Source organism: Zea mays, chromosome 7, assembly GCF_902167145.1.
Source record: "Zea mays cultivar B73 chromosome 7, Zm-B73-REFERENCE-NAM-5.0, whole genome shotgun sequence".
NCBI lineage: Eukaryota > Viridiplantae > Streptophyta > Magnoliopsida > Poales > Poaceae > Zea > Zea mays.
The window spans coordinates 107,300,402-107,326,967 of record NC_050102.1 but is presented as its reverse complement, the minus strand read 5'-3'; the positions used below and the strand labels follow the sequence as shown (position 1 = coordinate 107,326,967).

The following is a 26,566-nucleotide window of genomic DNA, read 5'->3' as shown; positions in this document are numbered from 1 at the left end:
GAAACGAGGTATGGCATTTAGTTCCACGTCCTAATCAAAATGTTGTAGGAACCAAGTGGGTATTCCGCAACAAGCAAGACGAGCATGGTGTGGTGACAAGGAACAAAGCTCGACTTGTGGCTAAAGGATACTCACAAGTCGAAGGTTTGGATTTTGGTGAAACCTATGCACCCGTAGCTAGGCTTGAGTCAATTCGCATATTACTTGCCTATGCTACTTACCATGGCTTTAAGCTTTACCAAATGGACGTGAAAAGTGCCTTCCTCAATGGACCAATCAAGGAAGAGGTCTATGTTGAGCAACCTCCCGGCTTCGAAGATAGTGAGTACCCTAATCATGTGTATAAACTCTCTAAGGCGCTTTATGGGCTCAAGCAAGCCCCAAGAGCATGGTATGAATGCCTAAGAGATTTCCTTATCACTAATGGCTTCAAAGTCGGAAAAGCCGATCCTACTTTATTCACTAAAATTCTTGACAATGATTTGTTTGTATTCCAAATTTATGTTGATGATATTATATTTGGGTCTACTAACGAATCTACATGTGAGGAATTTAGTAGGATCGTGACACAAAAGTTCGAGATGTCGATGATGGGGGAGTTGAAGTACTTCTTAGGATTTCAAGTGAAGCAACTCCAAGAAGGCACCTTCATTAGCCAAACAAAGTATATTCAAGACATTCTAAACAAGTTTGGGATGAAGGATGCCAAGCCCATCAAGACACCCATGGGAACCAATGGGCATCTCGACCTCGACACGGGAGGTAAATCCGTCGATCAAAAGGTATACCGGTCGATGATAGGCTCTTTACTCTATTTATGTGCATCTCGACCGGACATAATGCTTTCCGTATGCATGTGTGCAAGATTCCAAGCCGACCCTAAGGAAGCTCACCTTACGGCCGTAAAACGAATCTTGAGATATTTAGTTTATACTCCTAAGTTTGGGCTTTGGTATCCTCGGGGATCCACATTTGATTTAATTGGTTATTCGGATGCCGATTGGGCGAGGTGTAAAATCAATAGAAAGAGCACATCGGGGACTTGCCAGTTCTTGGGAAGATCCTTGGTGTCTTGGGCTTCAAAGAAGCAAAATTCCGTAGCTCTTTCTACCGCCGAAGCCGAGTACATTGCCGCAGGCCATTGTTGCGCGCAACTACTTTGGATGAGGCAAACCCTTAGGAACTATGGTTACAAATTAACCAAAGTTCCTCTTCTATGTGATAATGAGAGTGCAATCCGCATGGCGGATAATCCCGTTGAGCATAGCCGCACTAAACACATAGCCATTCAGTATCATTTTTTAAGGGATCACCAACAAAAGGGAGATATCGAGATTGCATATATTAACACTAAGGAACAATTGGCCGATATCTTTACCAAGCCACTAGATGAACAAACTTTTAACAAACTTAGGCATGAGCTAAATATTCTTGATTCTAGAAATTTCTTTTGATGTCTTGCATACATAGCTCATTAATATACCTTTGATCATGTATCTTTTATATGCTATGACTAAAGTGTTTTCAAGTAAATTTCAAACCAAGTCATAGGTGTATTGAAAGGGAATTGGAGTCTTCGACGAAGACAAAGGCTTCCACTCCACTCCATCAACTCATCCTTCGCCGTCCCTCCGAGCAACTCTCCGTATTTGGTATAATCTTCACTCCTATTTTGTTTACCAAAGGGGAGAAAGTAGTTAACAAAAGGGCTTATATTTCACTCAAAGTATCCGTTTTTGGCGATTCATGCCAAAGGGGGAGAAAGCATTAGCCCAAAGCAAGAGGACCGCACCACCACCTTATTTTCAAACAGAGTTTTTCAAATTGGTATCTTACTATATCCAAAAAGGGGGAGAAAGTAGCACCTTCAAAAATTGGTATCTTAAAACCCTCTTGAACACTAAGAGGAGAAATTTATTGAGGGGGAGTTTTGTTAAGTCAAAGGAAAAAGCATTTGAAACAGGGGGAGAAAATTTCAAATCTTAAAAATGCTTCTCAAAATTCTATTCATTTACCTTTGACTATTTGCAAAAGGACTTTGAAAAGAATTTACAAAAGAATTTGCAAAAACAAAACAAGTGGTGCAAGCGTGGTCCAAACTATTAAAAATAAAGAAACAATCCATGCGTATCTTATGAGTATTTATATTGGCCCAATTCTAAGTAACCTTTGCACTTACATTATGCAAACTAGTTCAATTATGCACTTCTATACTTGCTTTGGTTTGTGTTGGCATCAATCACCAAAAAGGGGGAGATTGAAAGGGAATTAGACTTACGTCTATTTCCTAATTGATTTTGGTGGTTGAATTGCCCAAATAATTGGACTAACTAGTTTGCTCTAGTCTATAAGTTCTACAGGTGCCAAAGGTTCACAATAAGCCAATAAAAAGACCAAGAAAAGGGTTCCAACAAGAGAGCAAAGGATAACCCAAAAGGCACCCTGGTCTGGCGCACCGGACTGTCCGGTGTGCCACCGGACAGTGTCCGGTGTGCCAGGGCACTCAACGCTGAACTTGCTACCTTCGGGAAATTCCAAGGGTGCTCCGCTATAATTCACCGGACTGTCCGGTGAGTCACCAGACAGTGTCCGGTGCAAACCGGACTGTCCGGTGTGACAGTGGAGCAACGGCTACTTCGCGCGCAACGGTCGACTGCAACGCATTAAATGCGCGCCTGCGCGCGCAGAGGAGCAGTGCACGCGCGGGTGGCACACCGGACAGCCTACAGGGCCTGTCTGGTGCACCACCGGACAGCCAAGCGGGCCCACAAGTCAGAGCTCCAACGGTCGGAACCCAATGGCCAGGTGACGTGGCTGGCACACCGGACAATGTCCGGTGGCGCACCGGACTGTCCGGTGCGCCCGTCGACAGCAGCCTCCACCAACGGTCAAGTTTGGTGGTTGGGGCTATAAATACCCCAACCACCCCCACATTCAAGTCATCCAAGTTTTCACTCTTCTACACCTTACAAGAGCTAGCATTCAATACAAGACACACCAAAGAGATCAAATCCTCTCCCAACTCCACACAAAGCTTTAGTGATTAGAGAGAGTGATTTGTCGTGTTCATTTGAGCTCTTGCGCTTGGATCGCTTCTTTTCTTTCTCATTCTTCTTGTGATCAAACTCATTTGTAATCGAGGCAAGAGACACCAATTGTGTGGTGGTCCTTGCGGGAACTTTGTGTTCCAATTGATTGAGAAGAGAAGCTCACTCGGTCTAGGTGACCGTTTGAGAGAGGGAAAGGGTTGGAAGAGACCTGGTCTTTTGTGACCACCTCAACGGGGAGTAGGTTTGCAAGAACCGAACCTCGGTAAAACAAATCATCGTGTCTCGCTCTTTATTCACTCACGATTTGTTTTGCGCCCTCTCTCTCGGACTCGTTTCTATTTCTAACGCTAACTCGGCTTGTAGTTTGTGCTTAAGTTTGTAAATTTCAGATTCGCCCTATTCACCCCCGCTCTAGGCGACTTTCAAGACTCCACCCAACTAGGCGTGCGAACGTCTGATTTCCTTCCTAATCGAGGGGAAGGGATTTGCTGTGATTCTCCATGGTGAACCACTCGAGGTGCCATCCCTTAATGCTTTCCTTGAGGGGAATGTCGAGGTATTCCACTTTGCTCCCCCGGCGAAGTTCTAAACTTGCGCCGCCGACGAGCTGATGCTGCCCTCCAGCCATGCCGGGTTGATAGTGATAGAGGTACCTCTAGAGTCCGAATGGGGGAGAATTACAAGAAAAGCCTCGCATAGGTGTACGAAAATGGTGACTTGAAGAATGGAGTTAGGGTTTAAGTGTGTCAGATTTAAATCATAGAAATCGAGGAGACCACGGAAAAAGGGAGAAATGGGAAGAGCAAGTCTGCGCATGAGGAATGGCACATAAACAACGGATTCGTGGGTGTCCTCTATCGAAACAGTGACCCCACGCCAGATCCACCAAGAACAGAGTTCTTTTGGCGGCAAACCCCCAATCTCAACAAGGTGAAAAAGATCTGATTCAGAGATGATGGACATGTGATTACCAGCAAATGGAAGCTGGCTGTTGGGATCGATGGGCGGAATGATTGGAGCAACGACTCTCAGTCTTTTCCGCTTGGGAGCCATCGCAATCTCTCGGGCGCAACGAGCGGGCTCGAGAATTCAGAAAAGCGGAGAAGCGGCAGAGGAAAAAGTGAAGTTAGGGCTCGGAACTCAAAAAGGCATGTCGGCATGAGTATAAATGGGCTCCTTAGGTCGGGCATTACCTCTAAAGTGCCAGATCACCACTCAGAAAAGTAAAAACCGCAATTGTCACTCGGGCATTACCTCTAAAATGCCATCACTATCAAGCACACGGACAAACTTTCAAGCGCACAAATGAAAAGCGAACAACAATGAGTATTTGGAGCAACTTCATCCTTGATTCGTAATAAGGGGAGTAATACAAACTCGAAGCCGACTCATTATGAGTCAACTTCTTCTACCATTGCCACTACATTACATCACATTACCTTACTTTACTACTTGCACTACACTACGCACTAACTAACACTACATTATTCTACTGCTACTTACTACTACTACTACTATCTATACTAATATTTAAACTAGTGGCATTATGCTAGTGGCCTTGCCACCGCTGTCGTCGCTGCTACCGTCGTCACCATCGCCCTTGCCGTCGTTGCCATCGTCGCCCTTGCCGCCGTCGTTGCTGCTGTCACCACCGTCGCCCTTGTTGTCGTCGCTGCTGCCGCGGTCACCGCCGCCTTCGCCACCGTCGCCCTTGCGGCCGCCGCTACTGCTGCCGTCGCCCTTGTCGTCATCGCCGCTGCTACTGCCGTCACCCTCGTTGTCACCATCGTTGCCGCTCCACTCCTCGGAGGAGTCAGAGGAGTCCGCCTCATCCGAGGAGACCCCCAACTCATCCGACCCACCAAGACCCTCGATGGAGCGCCAGTACGCCCGGGCCGCAGTGGATAGATCCATGGAGTTAGTCCTCGGATGACGCTGGGGGAGAAGCTGGAGCAGGCGAACGATCAGACTCGGAGGAGGCCTCCTTCGAGTACTCCGAGTCCCTGAGGTCCTCCGAGGGAGGACTCAGAGCATGCTTGCGCTTGCCATCGACGTGGCGAGGCCAACCACGACCCCTCCTGCCTCTACCCATGGTTGGTTGGAGAAGGAGAGAGCGAAGAAGAAGAAGAAGAAGAAAGCAGACGATCGAAGGATGAGTGAAGAGAACAACGGGGCAAGCAGGCTATTTATAGAGGTCGGGGGTGACCGTCCACTTCCTACCACGCTCGCCGAACAATCGCAAAAATTCAATAAGCAATTCAAGCCGTCTGAAAATGAGTCAAGCAACAGGCGCTGCTTCGCGTAACACGACGCCGTTTGGACCAAGGTCAACTGCTCAGGCAATATGATTACACCCTGAAGTCACATCAAGTTGCTACTCCAGGACAGTGTGGTAAGCACTCTGTGTACCAAGACACCCCTTGGGCATAGGGCTGGGCAAAAAGCTCGGGCTCGATGAGCTGGGTCGAGCTCGGCCAGGATCGGGTCGGCTCACGATCCTCTATCGAGCCGAGCCACATTTCTCAGCTCGGGAAACAACCGAGCCGAGCCAAGCTAGCTCGTGCGAGCTCGCGAGCTGCTCGCGAGCCGGCCACCTGGATTGGAACATGCCCAGCCGAACGGGCCTGTCAGCCGCCCAGCCCAATTTCGAAAGCCAGTCACTGAGGCCCAAAATGATTCCCCACTAAACTTGGCCTAATGCCCTCCGCTGGCCGAATTGAGAGCCAAGCAGCAGACTTACAGTGGCCCACCACGTCTTGCTTCCTACAGCCGCCGAGCGTCTCTCTCTTGCTTCCTGTGCCATCGAGCGTCTCTCTCTTGCTTACTGCGCCACCGAGCTTCTCTCTTGTTCTTGCTTCCTGCCGCCCGCTGAGCCTTGCATCCTGTCACCGTCGGCCGGTGGTGGCTGACCCCCGACTGCTCGACACCAAGTCCCTGACCTCTCTCATTCTTGCTTCCTACCGTCGCCGAGCACCGACGGGCGGTGGCCGACCCCCGACTGCTCGATGTCGTCTCCTTGATGGCCCACCGACCCCGAGCCCCAACACCTCCGGCCTCTGCCCTCTACAGTCTTGTCGGCACGGCAGTCGCGTGACGCTCGACCTCCGCCCTCTGCATACTGCAGCCACTATACGGTGAGCGTAGCAGGCTCGCGAGCCTCCGTCAAGCCGATCCAGTTTCTCAAGCTCGTCAGATAATCGAGCCGGGCCAGGCTCGGCTCGGCTCGTTTCCACCCCTACTTGGGCACACCCATTGGGTGTGTCAGTAAGAATTTTCAAAGATTTTCTGAATAAATCATGTCCACAAAATATACACAATGAATGTACCATGACAAAAGGAGGAGATTGGCTGAGATGGGAGGAAGTCCAAATGTGGCTACTGAAGTGCAAGTCTAATCAGTAGAAGCATTGAAGCACAGAGCAGGGTGATGTCCACCAGAGAGCCATCTGCCTCAACCAGCCAGACGTCCAATCTATCATCGATCAAATTAATTTCAGACCTAACAAGGCGTGGACAGATAGCATCGTTTGAATTCAAAGAGCATAAAATGAAGACCTTTGAATGGATTATTTCTAGAATCCACTCAAAGCTCGAGGGCTACACCCATTGGGTGCACCTTCGGTGCACCCAATAGATTTTTAGTCCCACGAAGACAAAATGTTGATTCCTAAAGCATAAGATGAAGACCTTTGAATGGATTATTTTCAAAATCCACTCAAAGCTCGGGGGCTACACCCAACATCGGCAAAACAGAAATCGTGTCATATAACAAACCCATGAGCCAAACCTAGAATCTTTGGGCTGATTATTTCAAAATCAACTCAAAGATTGGGGGCATGTGGGGGACAGATATTCCTCGGATCCACTAGAAGGCAAGAAGGCCTCATCGTGGGGCCTCGGGCCAGTTACCCCGCAAGGCCATCCCTTTGTGGGCCAGGCTAGAGCTACTGGCGGAATTGGCCAACCTAACAAGGCAACAGACTCAAGCCCAGGCAATCCGTCAGCTCGGGCGCTATCTTCAGCAACCACCCGACTTTCTCGCGTATGACGTCCTTGAATATCGGGGCGGATTAGGGATAAGTCGGCAAGATTGTAGGATGATCAGTTCAGTCGGTTCACTATTATTTAAGAGACATGTGATCCTCATGTATGCATGGAGTGCCCCACGGTCGAGTATATAAGGCCCAGGCGGTACCCCATCATTTCCATCGACCATCTACCTATCTCATTAGCTTTTCTCCATTCAGGAGACTTCACTTGTAACCCACCACATAAAGATACACCCCAGAAAGTAGGGTATTATGCCTCTATGAGCGGCCCGAACCTGCAGAAAATTACCTGTCCCCTTCCCATGCATCCAGCACGAACCATTGAGTTACAGTCAACAACATCGTCCTACCCAAAAGCACCCCAAGGGGTAACCCTGGGTGTGCGGTCGGACTCCAACCACCGACAGTCTCAAAAGGATCAATTTGTAGCATATCCTCCCCCTAAACATGTGCATCATTACTTGTACTTGTGAGATCTGGGATGACATTCTACAACTTGAACATCGGAATAAGCAAAAATATGAAGTAAAGCTTAAAAATAGTTAACTCCATAGATAGTTGTAGGCCTTCTCCATGCGCAAGTGATGCTCCACTTTCGAACTCCCTCAGATGTTCCACACCATTTTTACTATCGAGCTTTCGATCAAAACATCGCAAGTCTCGTTCCCTCCTATACATTGTAGCGACAACAACACAAACGTGGTTGGTGTGATCTCGTAAGACTCTCACCCCACTCAGTACAATTACAATGACTCGTGTATTAACCAAGGGTTATGAGGGTTTCTATCCTCACTCTAATCAACTAGGCATAACCAAGAGCAAGTGCAATGAAGCGATCTAACTAACCTAAGCACTTCGCAAAACACCTATGCTAATCACCAAATGATTCTATTAGCACTTGGGTGTCTAAAAGATATGGAATGGTGTCACAACTTATACACAAGGTTGCTCAGCTCTCCACACTCTCAAATGGTCAGATAGGTGGGTATATAGATCCCCAAGCCCCAAAGAGCCTTTGGAACGAAGCAGACTTTTCTGTGTCACACCACACTGGTCCAGTGTGCCATCTGTGTACATTAAACCTGGTCTGATGCCCTTCCATGTCAGCTAGCCATTACTGTTTTGGTAGATTCTTTGTTCCTTGTTTTGTGTGCACTGGTGTGCATTGGACAGTCCGGTGCATGTCACGTCAGATGACCGTTGGAGCTAGCCATTGTTGACCATGAGCCTCTAGGGTCCAGTGTGCCACCGATGTGCATTAGACTCAGTCCAGTGTGTTAGCAGGCTCGAGTGCAGGATACATGCTCTCAGCGTGATCGATCTGGTGCACCCAAAAACAACCCAGACTTCAATTCTTCAAGTTTCTTCAATTGAGCTTGTCTTGTTTCTTGGACTGTGGACTTTGCTTAATGTTGGTTGTGAGGAAAATGGACCCTGGGCCATTTGGCTAAATGGGTTTTGGTGTTTGATGATTAACACAACCTGTGAACTAAAGTGTTTGCTAGTGTTTGTGTTTGTAGTTCACAGGATGCTAAAGTAACTTGGACCAAGACATTGAGGAAAGCAACACCTCAAAAGAAGACATTATGAAGATCAAGTGAAGTCCAAGAGAAGAATCAAGTGTTGCCTGCGGACTGTCTGTGCGAGGAGCACCGGACTGTCCGGTGGCACATCGGACTATCCGGTGCCACACGCCGGACTGTCCGGTGCACTAGGAACAAGAACCCTAACGGCTAGTTCCAGGTGGCACTGTGGGGAGAAGACCACCGGACTGTCCGGTGTGGAGTCCGGACTGTCCGGTGTGAAAAGCCTGCAGCGCCAACGGTCACCTGAGTGTCAGGCCAACGGCTAGGCACCGGACAGGGGGCACTGAACTGTCCGGTGTGCCGCAGAGAGCACAGCTTTTCTCCAACAGCTAGTTTTGTGTTGGGGGCTATAAATACACCCCCAACCGGCCATTTCCAAGCGTGGGAGCCCAAGAGACATACCAAGGCATATAGTAAACATTCCCAAGTGCTCTTACACCCAAGTGCTTAATAGAATCACTTGGTGATTAGCGTAGGTGCTTTATGAAGTGCTTAGGTTAGTTAGTCCTCTCTAGTGCTTGCTCTAGGTGAATCCTAGTTAGTTGAGTGAGTTTAGATAAACCACACAATCCCTTGGCTCTTGCGCGAGTCGTTGTAATTGTACCAAGTGGGGCGAGAGTCTTGCGAGACCGTGACAACCGCGTTTGTGTCACGGCCGCCACCGTGTACCGGAGGGAACGAGGCCCGCGGCGTTTTGGCCAGAAGCTCGATAGTGGAGACGGCGGGGAGTGTCCGAGAGGAGCCAGAAGCGGAGCACCACTTGCACGTGGAGAAGGCCCGCGACTCTCTACGGAGTTACTCGATCGAGGTGCTTGGCCCTCGCGTGGGTTTCCCCTTGCGCAGGGGCACCAACGAGGATTAGTCGGGACCTTGCGTGGTTCTAGATACCTCGGTAAAAATACCGGCGTCATCCACGAGAGTTTGCATCTCTACCTTGCTCTTTAAGCTTTCGCATTTATATTAAGCATTTAAGTTTCAATCTTGTATTTATACTTATATAGTGTAGATTGAAACTTAGCCATTGCGGTAGAGATCGCAACACTTAGACAAAATCTAGTTTGCACATTCTAGTTTGATTATTTGCATAGGTTTTGCTCTAGGGATTTATTTGTGGCCTAGTTTCCTACATTGGTAATTCTTCAATGAGTCTTCTAATGTCTTCTTTGAGGTGTTGCTTTCTCAATACTTAGTCCAAGTCCACATTGCATCCTGTGAACTATAAACATAGACACTAGCAAACACATTTGTTCACACGTTATGTTGATCATCAAACACCAAAATCCCTTAAGCAAATGGGTCGTGGTCCATTTTCATTACAAATAGAAATGGGAGAAAATTTTGGCTCTTTAATATTAGGGATAGATGAACTACTAACATAGATATAAATATATACAATATAATTTTTATATAAAATAAATTGCATATAGCATATGATAAACATGGAAGGCAAGGTGAACAATGAGGATGCAAACCATACATGAGATCAACCATAACACATATAGGGATAAAATTGTGATCTTTGTATGCATGTTTTGTTGTTTCATATTCACTAGGAAGCAATGTCAAGTAAATTTCCTATGGATAAAATTATCACTCTTTTCCCTCTTTATTTTTATACAACCTAATCACTTTTGCTAATGTGGCATTATAATAAATGAGTATGAATCACATGTAATACTGGCCTAAGGTTCCTCTTGTAATTGTCACACATTTTTCATTCTCAAATTTAATCATTTGGGTTCATATTCTTCACCAATAAAATGATATGGATACATATAATCGCGTTAGAGGTAAGGTTGCTTACTCCATCCCCTATTCACTCAAGTTGAAGTCTTCAACTCAGTATAATGCTCGTGTCTACAACTATTATTATTTTTGTAGTAGACATAGCTTGATGCTTACAGTAACATCAACAACGTTATAATCTATCGGTCATCTTGGAGTTTATAGGAAAAATATTCAGTGAAGCCCTCCAATCGGCGGGATTGTAAAAATCCTTAAAGAAACGTACTTTGGCTTGTTTGGGAGAAGGGGATCCGAGGGGATTGAAGGGGATAAAATAACCTTGCTATTTAAAGGGATTTAAAAACTTAGGGCTTGTTTGAGAGTAAGAGTATTGAGGGGGCTAAAATCTCTTAGGGTTGTTTATAACCCAAGTTCCCTTTGGGATTGGAGGGGATTGAGAGACAAATGAACTAATTTTCCTCTCAATCTCCTCCAATCTCATATGCGATTTAAATTTTCAAACTAGCCCTTACTATGAATAGTGAGAGATTTTAACCCTTTCAATCCCCTCAATCCTCTTGTTGAATAGTAAGGGATTGTTAACTCTCTCGGGGCTGATTTAGTAAACAGATGATTTCTCCCCCATGGATCCCCTCGTAATCCCTGGTCACCAAACCAGGCCTCAATTCCCCTACTTCCCTTGCTCCCAAACAAACCCTAAAACTACATATACATCTATGCATATGTAGATGTACTTTATATGAAAATTCAAGATACAAAACCAATCTAAAAATATCTATGAAAATAACATATTTCAGGTGTATATGTACTAGAAGGGAAATCCCCATAAATTTTGTCCTCGCATATGCATCTATTTTTTTTATTTTGATATGTTTATTACTAGGTGAGTGCCCGTGCGTTGCAACGGAAACATATAGTAGTATAGATAACGTATGTACAAATATGTGTTATACTGTTAAGATGGAGGACGATGTCCGCGACCCGTATGAGATGATGTTGAAGTGAAACTCGGGTCGCGGTCGAGCGCATCAGCACCGCGACATGAGGCCACCTGTCTGTGAGGCGCTCGAGGAGAAGGGCAGGGTAGTCTCGTGGAGGGAGCAAGGTCTGGGGGACGACGGTGGAGTGGCAACGCGCGGTCACGGGGGTGGCGGCCTTGGTGACGATGGCGCGTGATCGAGAAGGTGTGCGTGGGAGCCCAGCAGATGGAGCCTGTGAAAGGATTATATCATGGGAGGGGAAAGTTTACAATTGAAAGTGTACTCATGAGAACAAATGTTTAGCTGGTTTGAGTGCTATAGTAAGATCATATATGGGACATGAGTGCCATCTAGGTTGCTCTTTCTGAAGCATCAAGTGCAGCGATCTCAAGTGGCAATAGTTTCCAAGTGTTTTTACATGCTTAACAATGGCATCATCTACAGTGACCAAACCAGTGTATGCATTGTCCAAAATTTTCTTCAAAGCATACTCCAAAATTTACATCGTAGTTGGATGTCGTATAATCTAGATTTTGACCTTAATGTTAGAGCAAAATAATTTATCGTGCCCTAAATCCTATAAAATATATTTATTTTAAAATTATAGGTCATTTTTATAAGTCACCCGGTTTGACATAGTCATCACGATCCATAGACCATAAGTTGGAAAGTATTATGCTCTCATCTTCCTCTCACAACAGCAGGAGTCTAGCATTTTTGTTTTTATGCTTTCCAAGATGCAATCACAACCATTGATTTAGCCACCAAATCAATGGTGCAGAAACACTGGGCTGTTGATTTAGCGACCAAATTATGGGTGCAAAAAAATTGGGTTGTTGATTTAACCACCAAATCAATGTTGCTTATTCAAATAAAAGTGCATGCTTACTCAAAATGCATCCTCACGATCCTATAAAACTGCATAGTCCTTCCATTGCCGCGAGGACATCCGTCGTGCTCGAGTATAAAACTCGCTCTCCCGATCCCACGCCAAAAGGATGTGAGTTTGAAGTAAATTCTAAGCGAACAAATATATGAGAAGAACAAGTACGAAATGATGAGCAAAGCCAGACAAACTAAAACCTAGTCATCCAGCCAAACATCGGAATCATACCCCAGACTTCAGCAGCAAAGTCAAATCCAAAACTATCACATTTTTTAGCTTCGTTTGGAAACATTTGTGAAAACACAACGAACTTAGATGGAACCCAAGAAACAATATTTAGTCTTCAGAATTAAGGTACCAAGTGAAAGCACAACACTTGCATCTGGACGGTACGGATACATGAGATAAAACATAGCTAACACAGTATCCCTCAAGAGTCCATTCCTGGTGGAACTACGTGCAAGACCTACTGCTTGATCTCAGCCTTCTTCTGCCACAGCCTGTCCAACGAGCTGTCAGCATCACCCTAGACACAACAAAAAATACACAATCAGAACCATAACCAAGCAGAATAATCCATGGCACAGCAGAAGCAACAAATATGATGGTGATATAGGCATCAGTGAATTTAACGGCATGCATGTTGCGCGTACGGATAACATTACATAGACCGTAAACACCAAACAACAACAATATATGAAAAATTCCTGATTCAGATTGCATGCATCACAATTGACATCCTAGATATAAAGTTAAGATGTTGCATCGACCATAGTTAACAAACACACAACAACATTCAGATGATGCCACAATATACTTAATTATCCAGCCTTGGTACGACACGTTGAATGAAGAGGGCAAAACCACTTGCCAAATCCTCGTAACACTATGCTAATGACAAGCCCCAAAATGCCTCCAACATACAACCCGCCACAAGCACATAGGTCAGGCACTGCATAACTTGGCTACTCAACAGTTTTTAGTGCACCATTCTTGTTTCTAGAATTAGTGCTTCCATTTTGGAATGCTTTGGGCCTTTGATAAATGAAAATAAACTTGGATCTCCCTATTTGATGCTACTTGATACCAGTACCACAAACAGGCATATGCTAATGTTTTGCAGCATAATTCAGTTCATTTGGCACCTTTTTAATTTATTTATATTACTGTTTCCATCAATATTTATTCCCTCTAAATTAATTCTTGTGCATAGCATGTCAACAACCAACATAGATGGCAACAATGGGATGTGATGTAACAGGTAATGCATAAAAATAATTAAAGTAGTAAGATAATGACCAAACCTTACAACACTCTTAGGCACTATGTTAAAGGTATCTTTCATCTTCTCGTTCTTATAGTACAAAGCAGTATTCGTTCTTATAGTACAAAGCAGTATTGACTCCTTACATCTTGAATTGTGTAACAATCTGTTGGGCAACGCAAGCACATGTTTTAACCATAGCAATGCATAATAGTTTTTCCTGTTAAAAAGGAAGGGAAACGAAGAATGTGATGTTCACTCACATATGTGAGTCTCGTATTAAACTCCCTCTTCACATCTTCATTTTGTTGCTTTAAAGCCATCACAATAGGAGCATTTGGACATTTCTTCCAACCATAGAGACGACCAACCTTTATAGAGTGAAAATAAACAGACTAAGCAATGAATAAGGAGTGATTTATTTCTAGCAGAGAAAATATTAGATGGCCAAGTAAGGATGAGACTATGCATTTAAAATAGGATAAACCTCTTACTTTCAGTTTTTATTGGGATGTACGCTCACAGTCTCAAGATAATGAAGAACACAAGAAAATGTTATGTGCAGGGTGAACCAACCTTGGAGAATTCCAAGTTGTTTAGGGCTGCGCTTGCTAATATCCAATCTGCAGTCTAGCCATGAATGTTGAGGGTCAGATGCTTCTGGAGCCAACACAGGTTGTACCTGAAACATAAAAATCTTCAAGTATGAGTATGTTGAAACTGACATTTTTAACACACAAAGTAGGACAATCCGTAAAAATTTGATGGATACGGCAAGGGTGCCTTAAAAGCATCATATGCTAGATTAAGAATGAAAGCTGGTTTGACAATGTGTTTCACAACTTCACGTGGAAAGAAACAGCAGAACACATGTAAGTGGCATTTTTAGAATATCATACATTCCTATGTTTCAGTAATTGCAATGAGTGATGATACTACTATGACTAATTATTATATATTATTGAAGATTAAGTACTAACCTGGTTCGCGTCCATGTTTGAGTTGCAATGTGAAAACCTTTCCCTTAGACCCTGAAACAAAGGATTCAGAAAAAAATATGAACACTGGGAACAGAGGAAATGGTGGTAGTGGCAGCATGGTAGCATGTCACAGAGGGAAACAAACCTGAAGGCGCACAACATCACTGTAGAAAGAGTGCATTGTCCTCCTCCTAGAAATTTGTTATTGAAGAATAAACTAAGGAATTAGAATTAGATAGGAACTAAGTACACAACATATGGTACAATTCCCAGTTCCCAGTTTTTTTATTTATCATCTGAAGATAATATCTCATTTCTGACTGGTAACAGGCATTTAACAAACCTAAAATTTGGTGTTCACTGATTGGCATTTGAAAATGATAAAGGACCAAGTAAGATATATAGTGAGGCGATAAGAGAGATCCCTAACTCTAAGGGACTTTAATCCCTTTACACCTTGATCACCTCCATTTTTTCACTAAGGAGCTTCTCTGCGACAAAACATTCAATCAAAACATTTATAGTAATTACAACCCTAGAAATGCTAAAACAAAACATTCAATCAAATAATGTTAATCAAGGAGAGGAATAAAGTAAAAAAGTTCTCATATGTCCCTAGCTCCAGCCTTCTCACAATTGCCACCATAAATTCAATGAAAAGAAGTCACCTTTTTTCTTCTCTATCTTCACAAGTATTGGAAGAATCCCATTATCAATGACCTGCCTATGGACAGACTGAAAAAAAAGAACAGAGATCTCATCAATTCAACTGAACAGCAAGCACACCTACCATACCCCGTAGCGCCGTCAAAGGCGAAGACCTAGCTCTAGTCCATCGCGACGGCTGTCGCGACCCCAGAAAGTGCCTCCTCGTGGCACTCCTTCTGCTAGTGCTGGTCATCTATGGGCACTACCTGGACGCACACCTAGACTGATGTGCCATCGGCGGAAGCACGAGATCCACTCCCTGATCAAAACGATGGTGGTGGTGGTGGCAAACCACAACTTCGACCAGTGGCGAAGCCAGGCTAAAATTGAAGCCTATGAATTGAGATGACATCAGTCAAATATAGGAGTGGAAGAGAAGCAAAACAACTAAAATAAACTACAACCTTTATAAATTTTCCAGAAAAAATATAATTTACAACCCAAGCATGCGCCAAGCGCATGCTGAATGATCTCAAAACACATTCACATGTGGAATTATCTGAATTTATAATTTACAACCCAAGCAAGTAAATATCAAACCAAGAGGCAAGCTTTCCCCTAAGAAAGCACTAAATCGCCAACTGAAATGAGAAAATAGTTTATGTTCAAAACCATCTCTTTTGCAAGAACAAGAGGAAGATGAGGTTGTTAAGATGAGGAACACTCCTGATTTACCCAAGCCACTTGTTCCTGTTACTGGTCCAGTTATTTTTTAGCTTTGTGCACTTACATTTCATCTGTTATTATTTATATTTTTCGTTTGGATAATTGCATTCAGGCATTCACAATATATGCTATAATTCAGCACTACATGATAATTTGTGATATATTATTAATTTATTTGTTGTTTCCAACTAATTTTATGCTTCAATGTTTTTTTTTGTTTCTGCTGATTACATTTTCGTCTTATTTTTGTCTTCTAGATAATATATATTATCTAATTGTATGTTTCTTTGGAATATAAGGTAGTTCCTCATATTATCCTATGGATATTCATCACAAGGACCACCTTCATTTGGAGACTTGCTTGCTGTTTAACAGTCCAGTTTTCAGCAATGAAGCACTTTGTGTGTTCAGAAGCATTACCAAAATTTTCAGAAATGAACTCTAATAAAAGATAGGAACTTAAAACAATAAATAGTCATACCACGTAGCACAATTTCAGTTAGTTTAACTGACCCTTTTAGTTACAGATATATGTTTAAAATGAACACCTTGATTCCACTTTATTTTGAAGAACTAAAAGCAAATGAACACCCTACACATGAACAGAGTATATGTTTCTAAACACTAATTGAAAGCATGACTGCCCGAATTAAAAACAGAATATTTTGTTATCATCACTCATAATCCAATAACCTATCGGCCCTTTCTATTTATGTAGGAACCAAAAAACAACAATGCATCACTTCAAAGAATGATGAAAACTGAGCTGTAAGAAAAACAAAAACAGAATAGATAGCATTCAGAGCAACTGAGTATTCGGACAGTCTGTTCCTTTGCGCAAAAAAAAACATGGCTGTTTGTTCCTTTACTCAATGACATGCTATACTAAATTGCTATCCTAAAATCACTCAACAGTCAATTATAAACAGAAGAGGCACGCCCAAACTAAATTCTTTTGAGTGATTTGCTTGCTGTTTAACAGTCCAGTTTTCAGAAACGAAGCGCTTTGTGTGTTCAGAAGCATTACCAAAATTTTCAGAAATGAACTCTAATAAAAGATAGGAACTTAAAACAGAAATAGTCATACCACGTAGCACAATTTCAGTTAGTTTAACATACCCTTTTAGTTTACAGAACAGGTAATGAAAAAGCATGATCATGACTCATGTTTCTTAATTCATGAAATGAGTTTATAAGCTATTTGCCTTGTTTGTTAATATTTTTATGGTCCATACAACTACCACATGCTTTATCCATCTCAACAATCTTATCCGGATTAAGTCCAAGGCTAATGCAGTTAAATAGCAATACAACACCTAGTTGTCAATCTACAAACAAAATGCAAGGCAAAGCACTCTGGACTGCAACGCCCAAACAGCAGATAGAGTTCATTTCTGAAATTTTGGGTAATGCTTCTGAACACACAAAGCGCTTCATTTCTAAAAACTGGACTGTTAAACAGGAAGCAAATCACTCAAATTATCGTAGTAAAAGACAACCTTTACTCAATGACATGCTATACTAAATTGCTATCCTAAAATCACTCAACAGTCATTATAAACAGAAGAGGCACGCCCAAACTGAATTCTTTTGAGTGATTTGCTTGCTGTTTAACAGTCCAGTTTCTTTTGAGTGAATTCTTTTGAGTGATTTTAGCATGTGTAAATTTAGCCAAGTAACTTATGAGGCTACAATATTTGCGCATGTCATTGTAGTGTCTTCCTGAGAGGTTTTGGAGTTACATAGTTAGAGTCGGCATAATTGGACTCAGAAAAACCACAGAGATATGTCTTCTTGCCATCTAGCAATTGTAGCCAATTGTGGTGCAGTGAAAAAAAACTCATTTGTGCTGATAGGATCACAATTTTGCCGGCCAATATAAAGAGGGAGATTTTGTTTACTCTATTAGGTTTGTGGCATATTACGTCATGGTTTTCATCATGAGTCAAGCAAGGAGGCTGCAAAAGAATTGGTGGAGCAGCAGCTCATTCTAAACAGTCTACTGTGGAAAGGAAAAGATCTAGTTAAGAGTGCTTTAGACTGAAGCGAGCCTCAAATAGATTCACTGAATGGTAAATTGTTAGTGAAATTTCCCTTGCCTCAAATAGCCTCAAATAGAACCAGGCCAGAAATGATAAGCAGTATAGATAAGAAGACAGGGGCAAGAATCGTACCATGTCTGGCCTAAGGAAGTCAGTCTTACCGAGCACGATGATGGATCCAGCCTTGTAGAGCGCGCGCAACAGAGGGGCCCGCGTCCTGGTCGACAACATCACAGAAGTGCAGGATGTCGGCGTCATCGTCATCTGCTCCAAGAGGTTCCACCAGACCAGCTTCGATGTGGTCGTAGTTGTGGGCTCACCGTTAGTCGCGACAAAACTCACCATAACCTCCTCCTCTAGCACTCCCTTGCCGATGAGCGGTACAAGAGGCACTGGAAGCTGGTTCACTGAATGCATCTGATGTTAGTAGACAACAAGAATATAACCTATTATGCCTTAACAAATTTCCTTTTTGAAGCCTCATGCTCTCGGTCTCACTACACTGCTAATAAAAACTGAGCCAGGTACTGAACATTCATGATTTCTAATCAAACTCACCAGGACCGGGAGTAGATCTCTGCACTACATAACTGCTGGTCTGGTTCTTGTTCGTTGAATCGCTGTCGCTGGGGAAGTCTAGTTTGACTTATGACCATTCCAAATATTACTGAAAGTGTTAAGATAAAAAAAATCAGAGAACTGGATAAAGAAATTGAAGGCAAGAAATGTACATCACTGCATATAGAATGTCACATTAGGATTCAATAAAGTCAAACTTCATAAAGTCTGACCAACAATTATCTGCAAAATATGTGCATGCTTTGTAGGTAAATAAGTATCGCTAGATTCACATCGTGAACATCTTCTAAATACAGATTGTTTTTGTAACAATTGTTGATTATTGTCGAATGGTCAAAGTACACTTCTAAGGACTTCTTCAAATTGTAAAGAACACATACTTTATCTTCACTACAGATTGAGAAGCAATGGACCGGTATTGGTTATTGGTTATGCGTCATCTACGTCAAAGCGAAGGATGTCCTCAGAGTAGTGTCCTATCACATTTTTCAGAAGAATAGTCTATATGCAAAAGGGAACAAAAACTTCAATCATTAAATTAATTGTAACTGAATCATGAAAAATGTATACATGTTCACATATTGCATTGAAAATGTATACAAGTTCACATATTGCACGTTATGAAAAATGTATACATGTTCAATCATTAAATTTTTGATGCCAAGAGTCTGTAAACTGCAATAATCTGTAAGTATCTATATTAACAATCAAGGATTGTCAGTGCCATTTATTTTTATGAAGACAGATCAGTGGACCATGATTTTGTGGCCAATATGCCATATATGTCCTCATGTCTGAGTATGTTACAATGTTGTACACATCAGCATGTAATGTAAGTAGGCTTGTTGTGTCCAGCATTGCTTTTGCAGTAAGAACAAAGTCAACAATGACAAATCAGCAGTATAAATATTTCACAAACGGACAAAAAACAACATACTAATCTAGTCCTCATCTTCATCAGAAATGAGTATAACAGGACCCTTGACCCTGCAATCACTATGTCCAATAAGTTCCTGAGAAGCCTTTGCAAAGAACTCTTCTGCAGCAGCACGAACAGACTTCTTTTCTACTAAAGGTTCAGGCTTTCTCTTCTGCCCAGACCAACTCCGCCTTTCTCCTCTACTTATTTCATGCATGCTCCTCTTCTGATCTGAATAAAAGAATCTCATTTCCATGCCATAATAATCAAGAATCCACATAAACTTAATGTCCAAGTATGTACCGGATGTCAGATGGGAAAGTGAGTGTCCAATGAACCTTGCTGTTGCTTGTGTATTTAGTGTAGTAGAAGGGCGAAGTGGTGCTGCAATTCAGTTCAGGTAGTAACTGAGTACCAGCATTACATACCACAATATTTATATGGATTCCGCTGAAAAAAGGGGGAGAATTTAGATGCGATCAATCAGCCGAGCAAATTCTGCTGAAAACAAGCAACCACGCGCGTCTCACCTTGGGCTTCGAAACTCTCGCGACTGGAGCGGTCGCCGTCGACGTCGCTGCCGCGCCGGCCGGCCCGCCTTCCAGACGGCGTGCGGCCGATGCTCCCCGCCGAAGACGACGACTCGGAAGCCGACCGACTCAGCTGGCCCGCCTCCTCCCCGCGCTTAGAAAGTGAGCAGCGAGATTTGGAGCGCGGATGGCGGGTGCGGTTCCTGTTGTTGTTGGCGCCCTCGGTGTAGTGGCCCTTGGCCCAGTTGTTGCCGGCGCCGGACTGGAAGACGAAATTGTCGGGGCGGAAGATCTGGCCGAAGGGGCCCGAGCGCACGGAGTCCATGGTGCCGGGCTCGAGGTCCATGAGGACGGCGCGCGGGACGAAGCGGTCGTCGCTGGCCTTGTTGCAGTAGATGCTGATGCGCTCGAGCTGGAGGTCGGAGTCGCCGGCGTACTTTCCGGTGTGGTCGATGCCGTGCTCGTCGCATATCAGGCATCGCGGAGGTGGGATTCGTGGGGAATGGGGGAGAGAGAGAGGACCAGGGGAAGGGCGGTTGCTGTGAGGAGTCGCGGACACGCGGAACCGAGAAGGTGGCGGCGCAGTGAGGGGGAGAGGAGGAGGAGGAGGAGGAGGAGGCGGCGGCGGCGTAGGGGCTTGGACGCGCGGTGCGAGATTTCGGGGGGCAGGGGCGCAGACGCGCGGAGGAAGGCAGAACCGTGCACCATCAGTCCTGTGGACGCCTACACTATACTCTTAAGGAGTAGTGTTTATTATAAAGGAGTTTGGATCTTAAATTATTTTTATATCTATAGATTCATTATGCATATTTATAGTTGCATTTTAAAAAAAATAAACTCTTAAATATATTTTTCTAAAGGGCTTTCATGATTCTACCAAGTAAAAGGCTCGCACTAAATATTTTGTCGGACAGATAAGGGTAGGATATACCTGTTGGAGTTTATACGAGTGGGTATAGGTGTACATTCGGGCCGCCCGGTCTGGCCTAAGCCCGAAAAGGTCCGTATAATTTGAATTTCGGGCCGTGCCAGGCTAGCCCACGGGTCTAACCCTCGGCCCACGGCCTGACCCGTAATTGCTTAAAACGTGCCGGGCTCATTTCGGGCGGCCCGAAATTATAAAAGCCCGAAATTCACATTAGGGCCCGAAATTCAATTTTTGGCCTGAAATTTAGTTTTTGGCCCGAAATTCACATGAGGGCCCGAAATTCACATGAGAGTCCGAAATTCAAAACAAATTTAATAAAACAAATAAAAGATAAGTCAACTAAATTTGACCAAAAGCAAACTTAATATTTGTATTAAGTTACTAGAGCTATGCAATGACTACCTCGTTTACAAATCATTTTGTTAGAAAGAAAAAGAATATAATCAACTCTATATAAAGTTCGTAAGTTCAGTTCATTATCTGATGTTCATAACAAAAATAAAATTACATCACATACTCTAATTCAAAGATACAAAAAACATCTAACTAACATTATCTCTAGTTTTGTGTTCTTTATCAAGTACATGAAAGTGTGGAATGAAGTGTGATTTTAATAAATATATGAGCCTTTTCGTGCCTATATATGGGTCATTTTGTGCCTGCCTTAAACGGGTCGTGCTCGTGCCCGCCCATGGGCCACGACCTCGGCCCGATATATCGGGTCGTGCCGTGCCGTGCCTGAGTCGTGCTTTTTTTCGTGCTTCGGGCCGACCCATCAGACCCGGCCCAAATATACACCTATACGAGTGGGTGCTACCGCTGCTTTGTGTTGTAAAAAAAAGGAGTACACAACAGATTGAGCCCATATCCGAAACAGAAATCCACTGTTAGAAAATAATAAAAGCCCAACGTATAATTTGTGGCCCATTAAAAGCCCACTGACAATGTCAGTCCATCTCATTTTCATTTGCTCCGCTCTTGTGGAACCAATTTCCATTAACTCTCCCCTAACTATTAGTAATTTGGATTTTGCTCAAAAAAACTATTAATTTGGATCACAACAGACATAATTTAATATCGCAGAAAATACAATTAAGGTACACTTGCTCAGCATGCTTCGGCAATAGTCCATGGTTAAGAGGGTGTTTAAATGCAATATAGCTAATAGTTAACACCTAAAATTAGCTCGAAACATTAAAACACCTAGCCAATAGTTCAGTACTTCAGCTATTAGCTATTTTTAGTAAATTAGTTAATAATTATATACCTATTTATTAGCTAGCTAATTTTACTATCAATTTTTTAGCCAATAAATATTAGCTCTAGTGTATTCAAACATTTCCGAAGATACAATGGCCTACTATCTTTTAGGAATAATTCTGCGTGCATCCGCTTTATAAGACCGCTTCGAGCAATTCATCTATATTTCATCTATATGACTATCCAAAATATTATTTTATATTGTAGACTACATTGTTCGTATAGTAAAGTTTGAATATAAGAATAGGTAAACTGCTGGAAAAACAGCACAACACCCATAAGACCCTATCAAACTTAGCACAACCGCACAACCCATGGAAAAACAGCAACCTTATCAAAATGAAACAAAATGGTAGAAATGAACCTACTTGTTTCTGCTTGAACTCATTACCCAGATTTGTGCCCCTTTGGCAAATTCAATCACTCACGCGTATAACACAGAGACACTCTGAAGAATCAAATACAGAAATTTAATCACGCACATCATAAACCATACAACACGTCAGGAAGACTCAGCAGAATTGAGCTCACATTGTCACAAAATTTGTATACAGCAGATAGATAGATTCATTCATAGATTCATTCATCAGAATACAATTCCCATGTACAAGAATAGGACACACGCACCACACACTAAATCACGCAACTGCAGCTCTGCGCAAGGCTATATACACTGCAAGAACACTATATACAGGCAGACTGAACAATCACGCCACTGCAGCTCTGGGCAAGACTATATATATATACACTGCAAGAACAGAATGTACATGCAGTAGAATTCGAGGTCCACGAGCAAGTGGGACAAATTAACAATGGAATAGCAGTTCATCTCTACGTGTTATCAATCATCAGGTTAGCACTCCGCACATATCAGGACGGCAAAATCATTTTTGATGGCGTGCAGTTTGTGTAGTTCAGCTTTCGCATTGCTTTGCAAGAGTAGAATAGCCTGGGATTCTGGGAACACCTCAGGAAGGACATACCCATTTGGTGCCGCTTCAGAATCCCACTGCTCCTCATTTTTCTTTTTAGATTTCCTTCTTTTTTTAGGGCTTTTCCATGTCTTCCTTCATCGATACATTCTGCGACTAGGACAAACGTAGTAGAACAAAACAGAGTGATACTATTTACAGGGTAGCTAGGACAGGTCGGACGGTATTAGTTCTGGAGAGAAGAAAGCCACTGCTCTACAAAATTCTTTCCATCTGCAAATCAAAAGAAAGAAGAATATTAGAGAACATAAACTGCACTCGTGTTACATTTAGGTTATGGACCTGATGCTGTCGATCAATATACCGAACAAGATTACCAAAAAAAGCGAAACATTTTAAAAGATTGAAAGGCTAAAGAAGGCAACTGAATATTATTAGTTGGTTCAAGTTCAATCACAGAAAGCAGTGCAAGTTCACAGATGATTGAGTTATCTTTTTGTTCACTGAAACACCAAAAGTAGACCACTAAGTCTTAGTGTACCCACCAATTGGCTTTACGACAAACTTTACAAACTAACAAAATTATAGAATTTCAAATCTTCCATAGTACCACAAAGTAAGCCACCAAATCCATGAGTCAACAGCACCAATCACATATGACTATTAAGCCAATCCACCCATAAATTCGATAGAACTACTCCAATCAGCTCAGTGTTGAACAAATAACGGCATATACCAAGCAATCATTGGGGAATAACTCCAGATGCCTACTTGCATATGACCACCAGTTTCTATCAGAAAAAAGGGGAAAGAAAAGCAAGTCTGCCTTGATAAAGACTATAGCTCCTTATCCTATATTATACTCTGTGTTATGTCACCTTAACAAATTGAAATTATTGCCAAAACAAGAATTTTGTAACTGAAAAGTGCCGAATTTAGAGTTTATGTCAGCTTGCCAAACAGAAAACTGAACTAGTCACAGTACACAAGAAACAACCAGCTGACATGACTCCTTCCTAATTCTACTTCAGACAGATCCGTGTATTGCTAGTACCGTACGTGATTTCCTTCCAATACTGAACATGTATAGATCTGAATCTTTCCATAAGTATAAATACGAAGTGATATATAGCATGATCGCTTCTTGGTTTTAGTTAAAAAATTAAATGAAAGCACATTGAATTCACATACGAGGTCGGCACGCTCACCAGAGAATCCACCATTGGTGAGGGTGCCGGCGCCAAGAAACCTGCCCTCGTGCCTCCCGGGCTGCTGCTCTTGGCGGCCGTGGCGGTAGCAGGGCACGAGGACGGCGAAGCAGTTCTCGGGGTCGCCATCCGTCTGAAGCTCCGGTGCCTGTGGCTCGAGCCAGCCGATGGACCAGTCGGAGTCGTCCGAGTCAGAGCCGGAGAGGCACCCACCGCCGTCGGACGGGACGATGACCATGTCGTACTCCCGGTCGACACGGGGCTCACCGCGGCTGCGGCGCCGGTTCCTGACCCTCCTCGGGCGCGCGCGGCGGCCGCCGGCGCCCCTGCCGGTGTAGAACGTGACGGTGTCGGGCTCCCGGAAGCCGGAGGGGAAGTCCGGGAAGGAGGAGCTCGTCAGCCCCTCGTTGGGGTGCTCGTGGGCGGCCACCGGCGCCGCGGCGCTCCCCGGCCATAGCCATTGCGTGAAGCGGCTCAGCGCCATGGACATGGCGTAAAAAAAAGGAAAACCCTTGCTTCTCCTCGCGAGAAAAAAAGAGGCTTGGAGCCTCTCGATCGGACCAAAAATCGCGGAGAAATCAGGCAAATTCGTCGTTCCCTTGGATCTGCCGAGTCGAAAACCTAAAGCGACAAGGATATCTCAGATTAAAAAAAAAAGGAACCGATTCACAAGTAGATCCAACGGAAAGCTTTTGGACACAGTGAGCACGAAAATTAGGAAAGCTTCTTCTTTCTTTCAGAGTTCAGAATCACTGGATTGATTGACGAGTAGCACAACTGAAAAAATGGCTCGTTATTGGGGCAAAAATTCTCTAATCCGAAGCGTCTGGGAGTCCAAAACCATTGCCCCGAAAACAAAAGCAGGAAATTTCCCCCCTAATAAATTGGGTTCTTCTTCAAAATCGAGCCCCGAACACCGGCGATAACAATTTGCGGCCCAAAAACACACCCACCCAAGAATATCCGGTAAAAAAAGTTTTCTGATCGAAATCGAGCCCCGGCAAACGCGACTACGATCAAAACCACACCACCTCCTCCCGACCCAGCAACCGCTAATTACTCTCCTCCATGGCCTTCTCCGCTCAGATCCTCTCGCACGCGAGACGCTCCAACTCCAACCTCCGACACAACGCGACGCAACCACCAACCGATTGGGTTAAGGATTGGAGCGAGCCTCGCGGCCGGGACGGATAAGTTTTATAACCCTGGGGCCTGGGCTGGACGAGATCCCCGCCGTCCAAGGGGGGCGCGGGTCCACACAGGCCAATCATCCTGCCGCGAGCGTGCTGACGTGTCGCGCCCCGGGGTGGCCAGCGTGCGGGGCAAGCCCTCGCTTTCGTGCAGTGCCGGGGCACTTCACACTTGTCACTAGGCTTGCGGCGCTTGCCCATTCCGTTTCAATCCTAGGCTTCCTTGCTCAGATGTAGGTTAAAAAAAAGCTTGAGTTTGACGAGTAGGCTCAGCGGCTCGGTTAGATAAGTCTATTTTGTAGCGTGTGAAAAGAGTAAACCAGCTCAGCTTAGCTTGATTCGTTGCTACTCACGCTCGTGGCTTGATCTAACACAATTTGTTACGTAAGATTCTAATTAATATATAGTATTAATATCCAATAGATAATTAATTTATATTATTTAAAATTATAGTACAAAATTAATCTATTTTTATAATATATTAGTAATCTATTTATCTTACTAATTTCAAATATTTTACATATATTATTTTTAAAATTTTACATTATTATTTGGAGCTTAGTAACCCGGAACTGGGAACTTGGCCACGTTCCTCGTTCGGGAACGTGGGAACAATCTCGTTCCAGTAGTGTTAAATCCTAGTTTTAGTAGCGTACCGTGTACCACGTTTCTGTTCCTCGATCTCATCGATCCGAGAACCTGGTTACTAAAATTTGGAGAGCAATTTTACATTAAATTTCAGACTCGCTAGAGAAGCGAGTTAATCCGAGCTAGGCTTGTTATTTGACCAAGCCGACTCGGTTCGTTTCACCCCTACTCGGATGTGCCTGGTCAAGTATGTGTACGTGTTCGTCAGGGGAAACTTCGTTTAATCTGTTATATTATTACAGAATTAATTCTACAATTGCTAGTACTGGTATCGCGTACTCGGAATAATGTGTGCAGATATGTTACTGGTGTGGTGGTGTTTATTTATGTTTATCATGTCAATCACGTTAGTAAAAACACGGAGGCGCTTTGGTCAGACATTCCTTGCCTGCTCAGCGGACGGATCTCGTGTCAG

At 43.6% G+C, this 26,566-nt stretch overlaps 1 protein-coding gene and 1 long non-coding RNA gene across 2 annotated transcripts; both read right to left on the bottom strand.

Moving 5' to 3' along the window:
* Positions 1-19,475: 19,475 nt before the first annotated feature.
* On the bottom strand, positions 19,476-19,841 carry LOC103632678 (uncharacterized). Its single transcript, XR_556092.1, has 2 exons — positions 19,759-19,841; positions 19,476-19,686 (listed from the first exon to the last, which is right to left on the bottom strand). It is a non-coding gene; the product is annotated as an uncharacterized lncRNA (long non-coding RNA).
* Positions 19,842-23,214: 3,373 nt separating this feature from the next.
* Positions 23,215-25,471, bottom strand: LOC100277803 (uncharacterized). Its single transcript, NM_001151281.1, is given in 2 exon segments — positions 23,215-23,378; positions 24,314-25,471. Coding segments are annotated over 2 exon segments (537 nt in total). The 5' UTR covers positions 24,804-25,471; the 3' UTR covers positions 23,215-23,331.
* Positions 25,472-26,566: the final 1,095 nt, after the last annotated feature.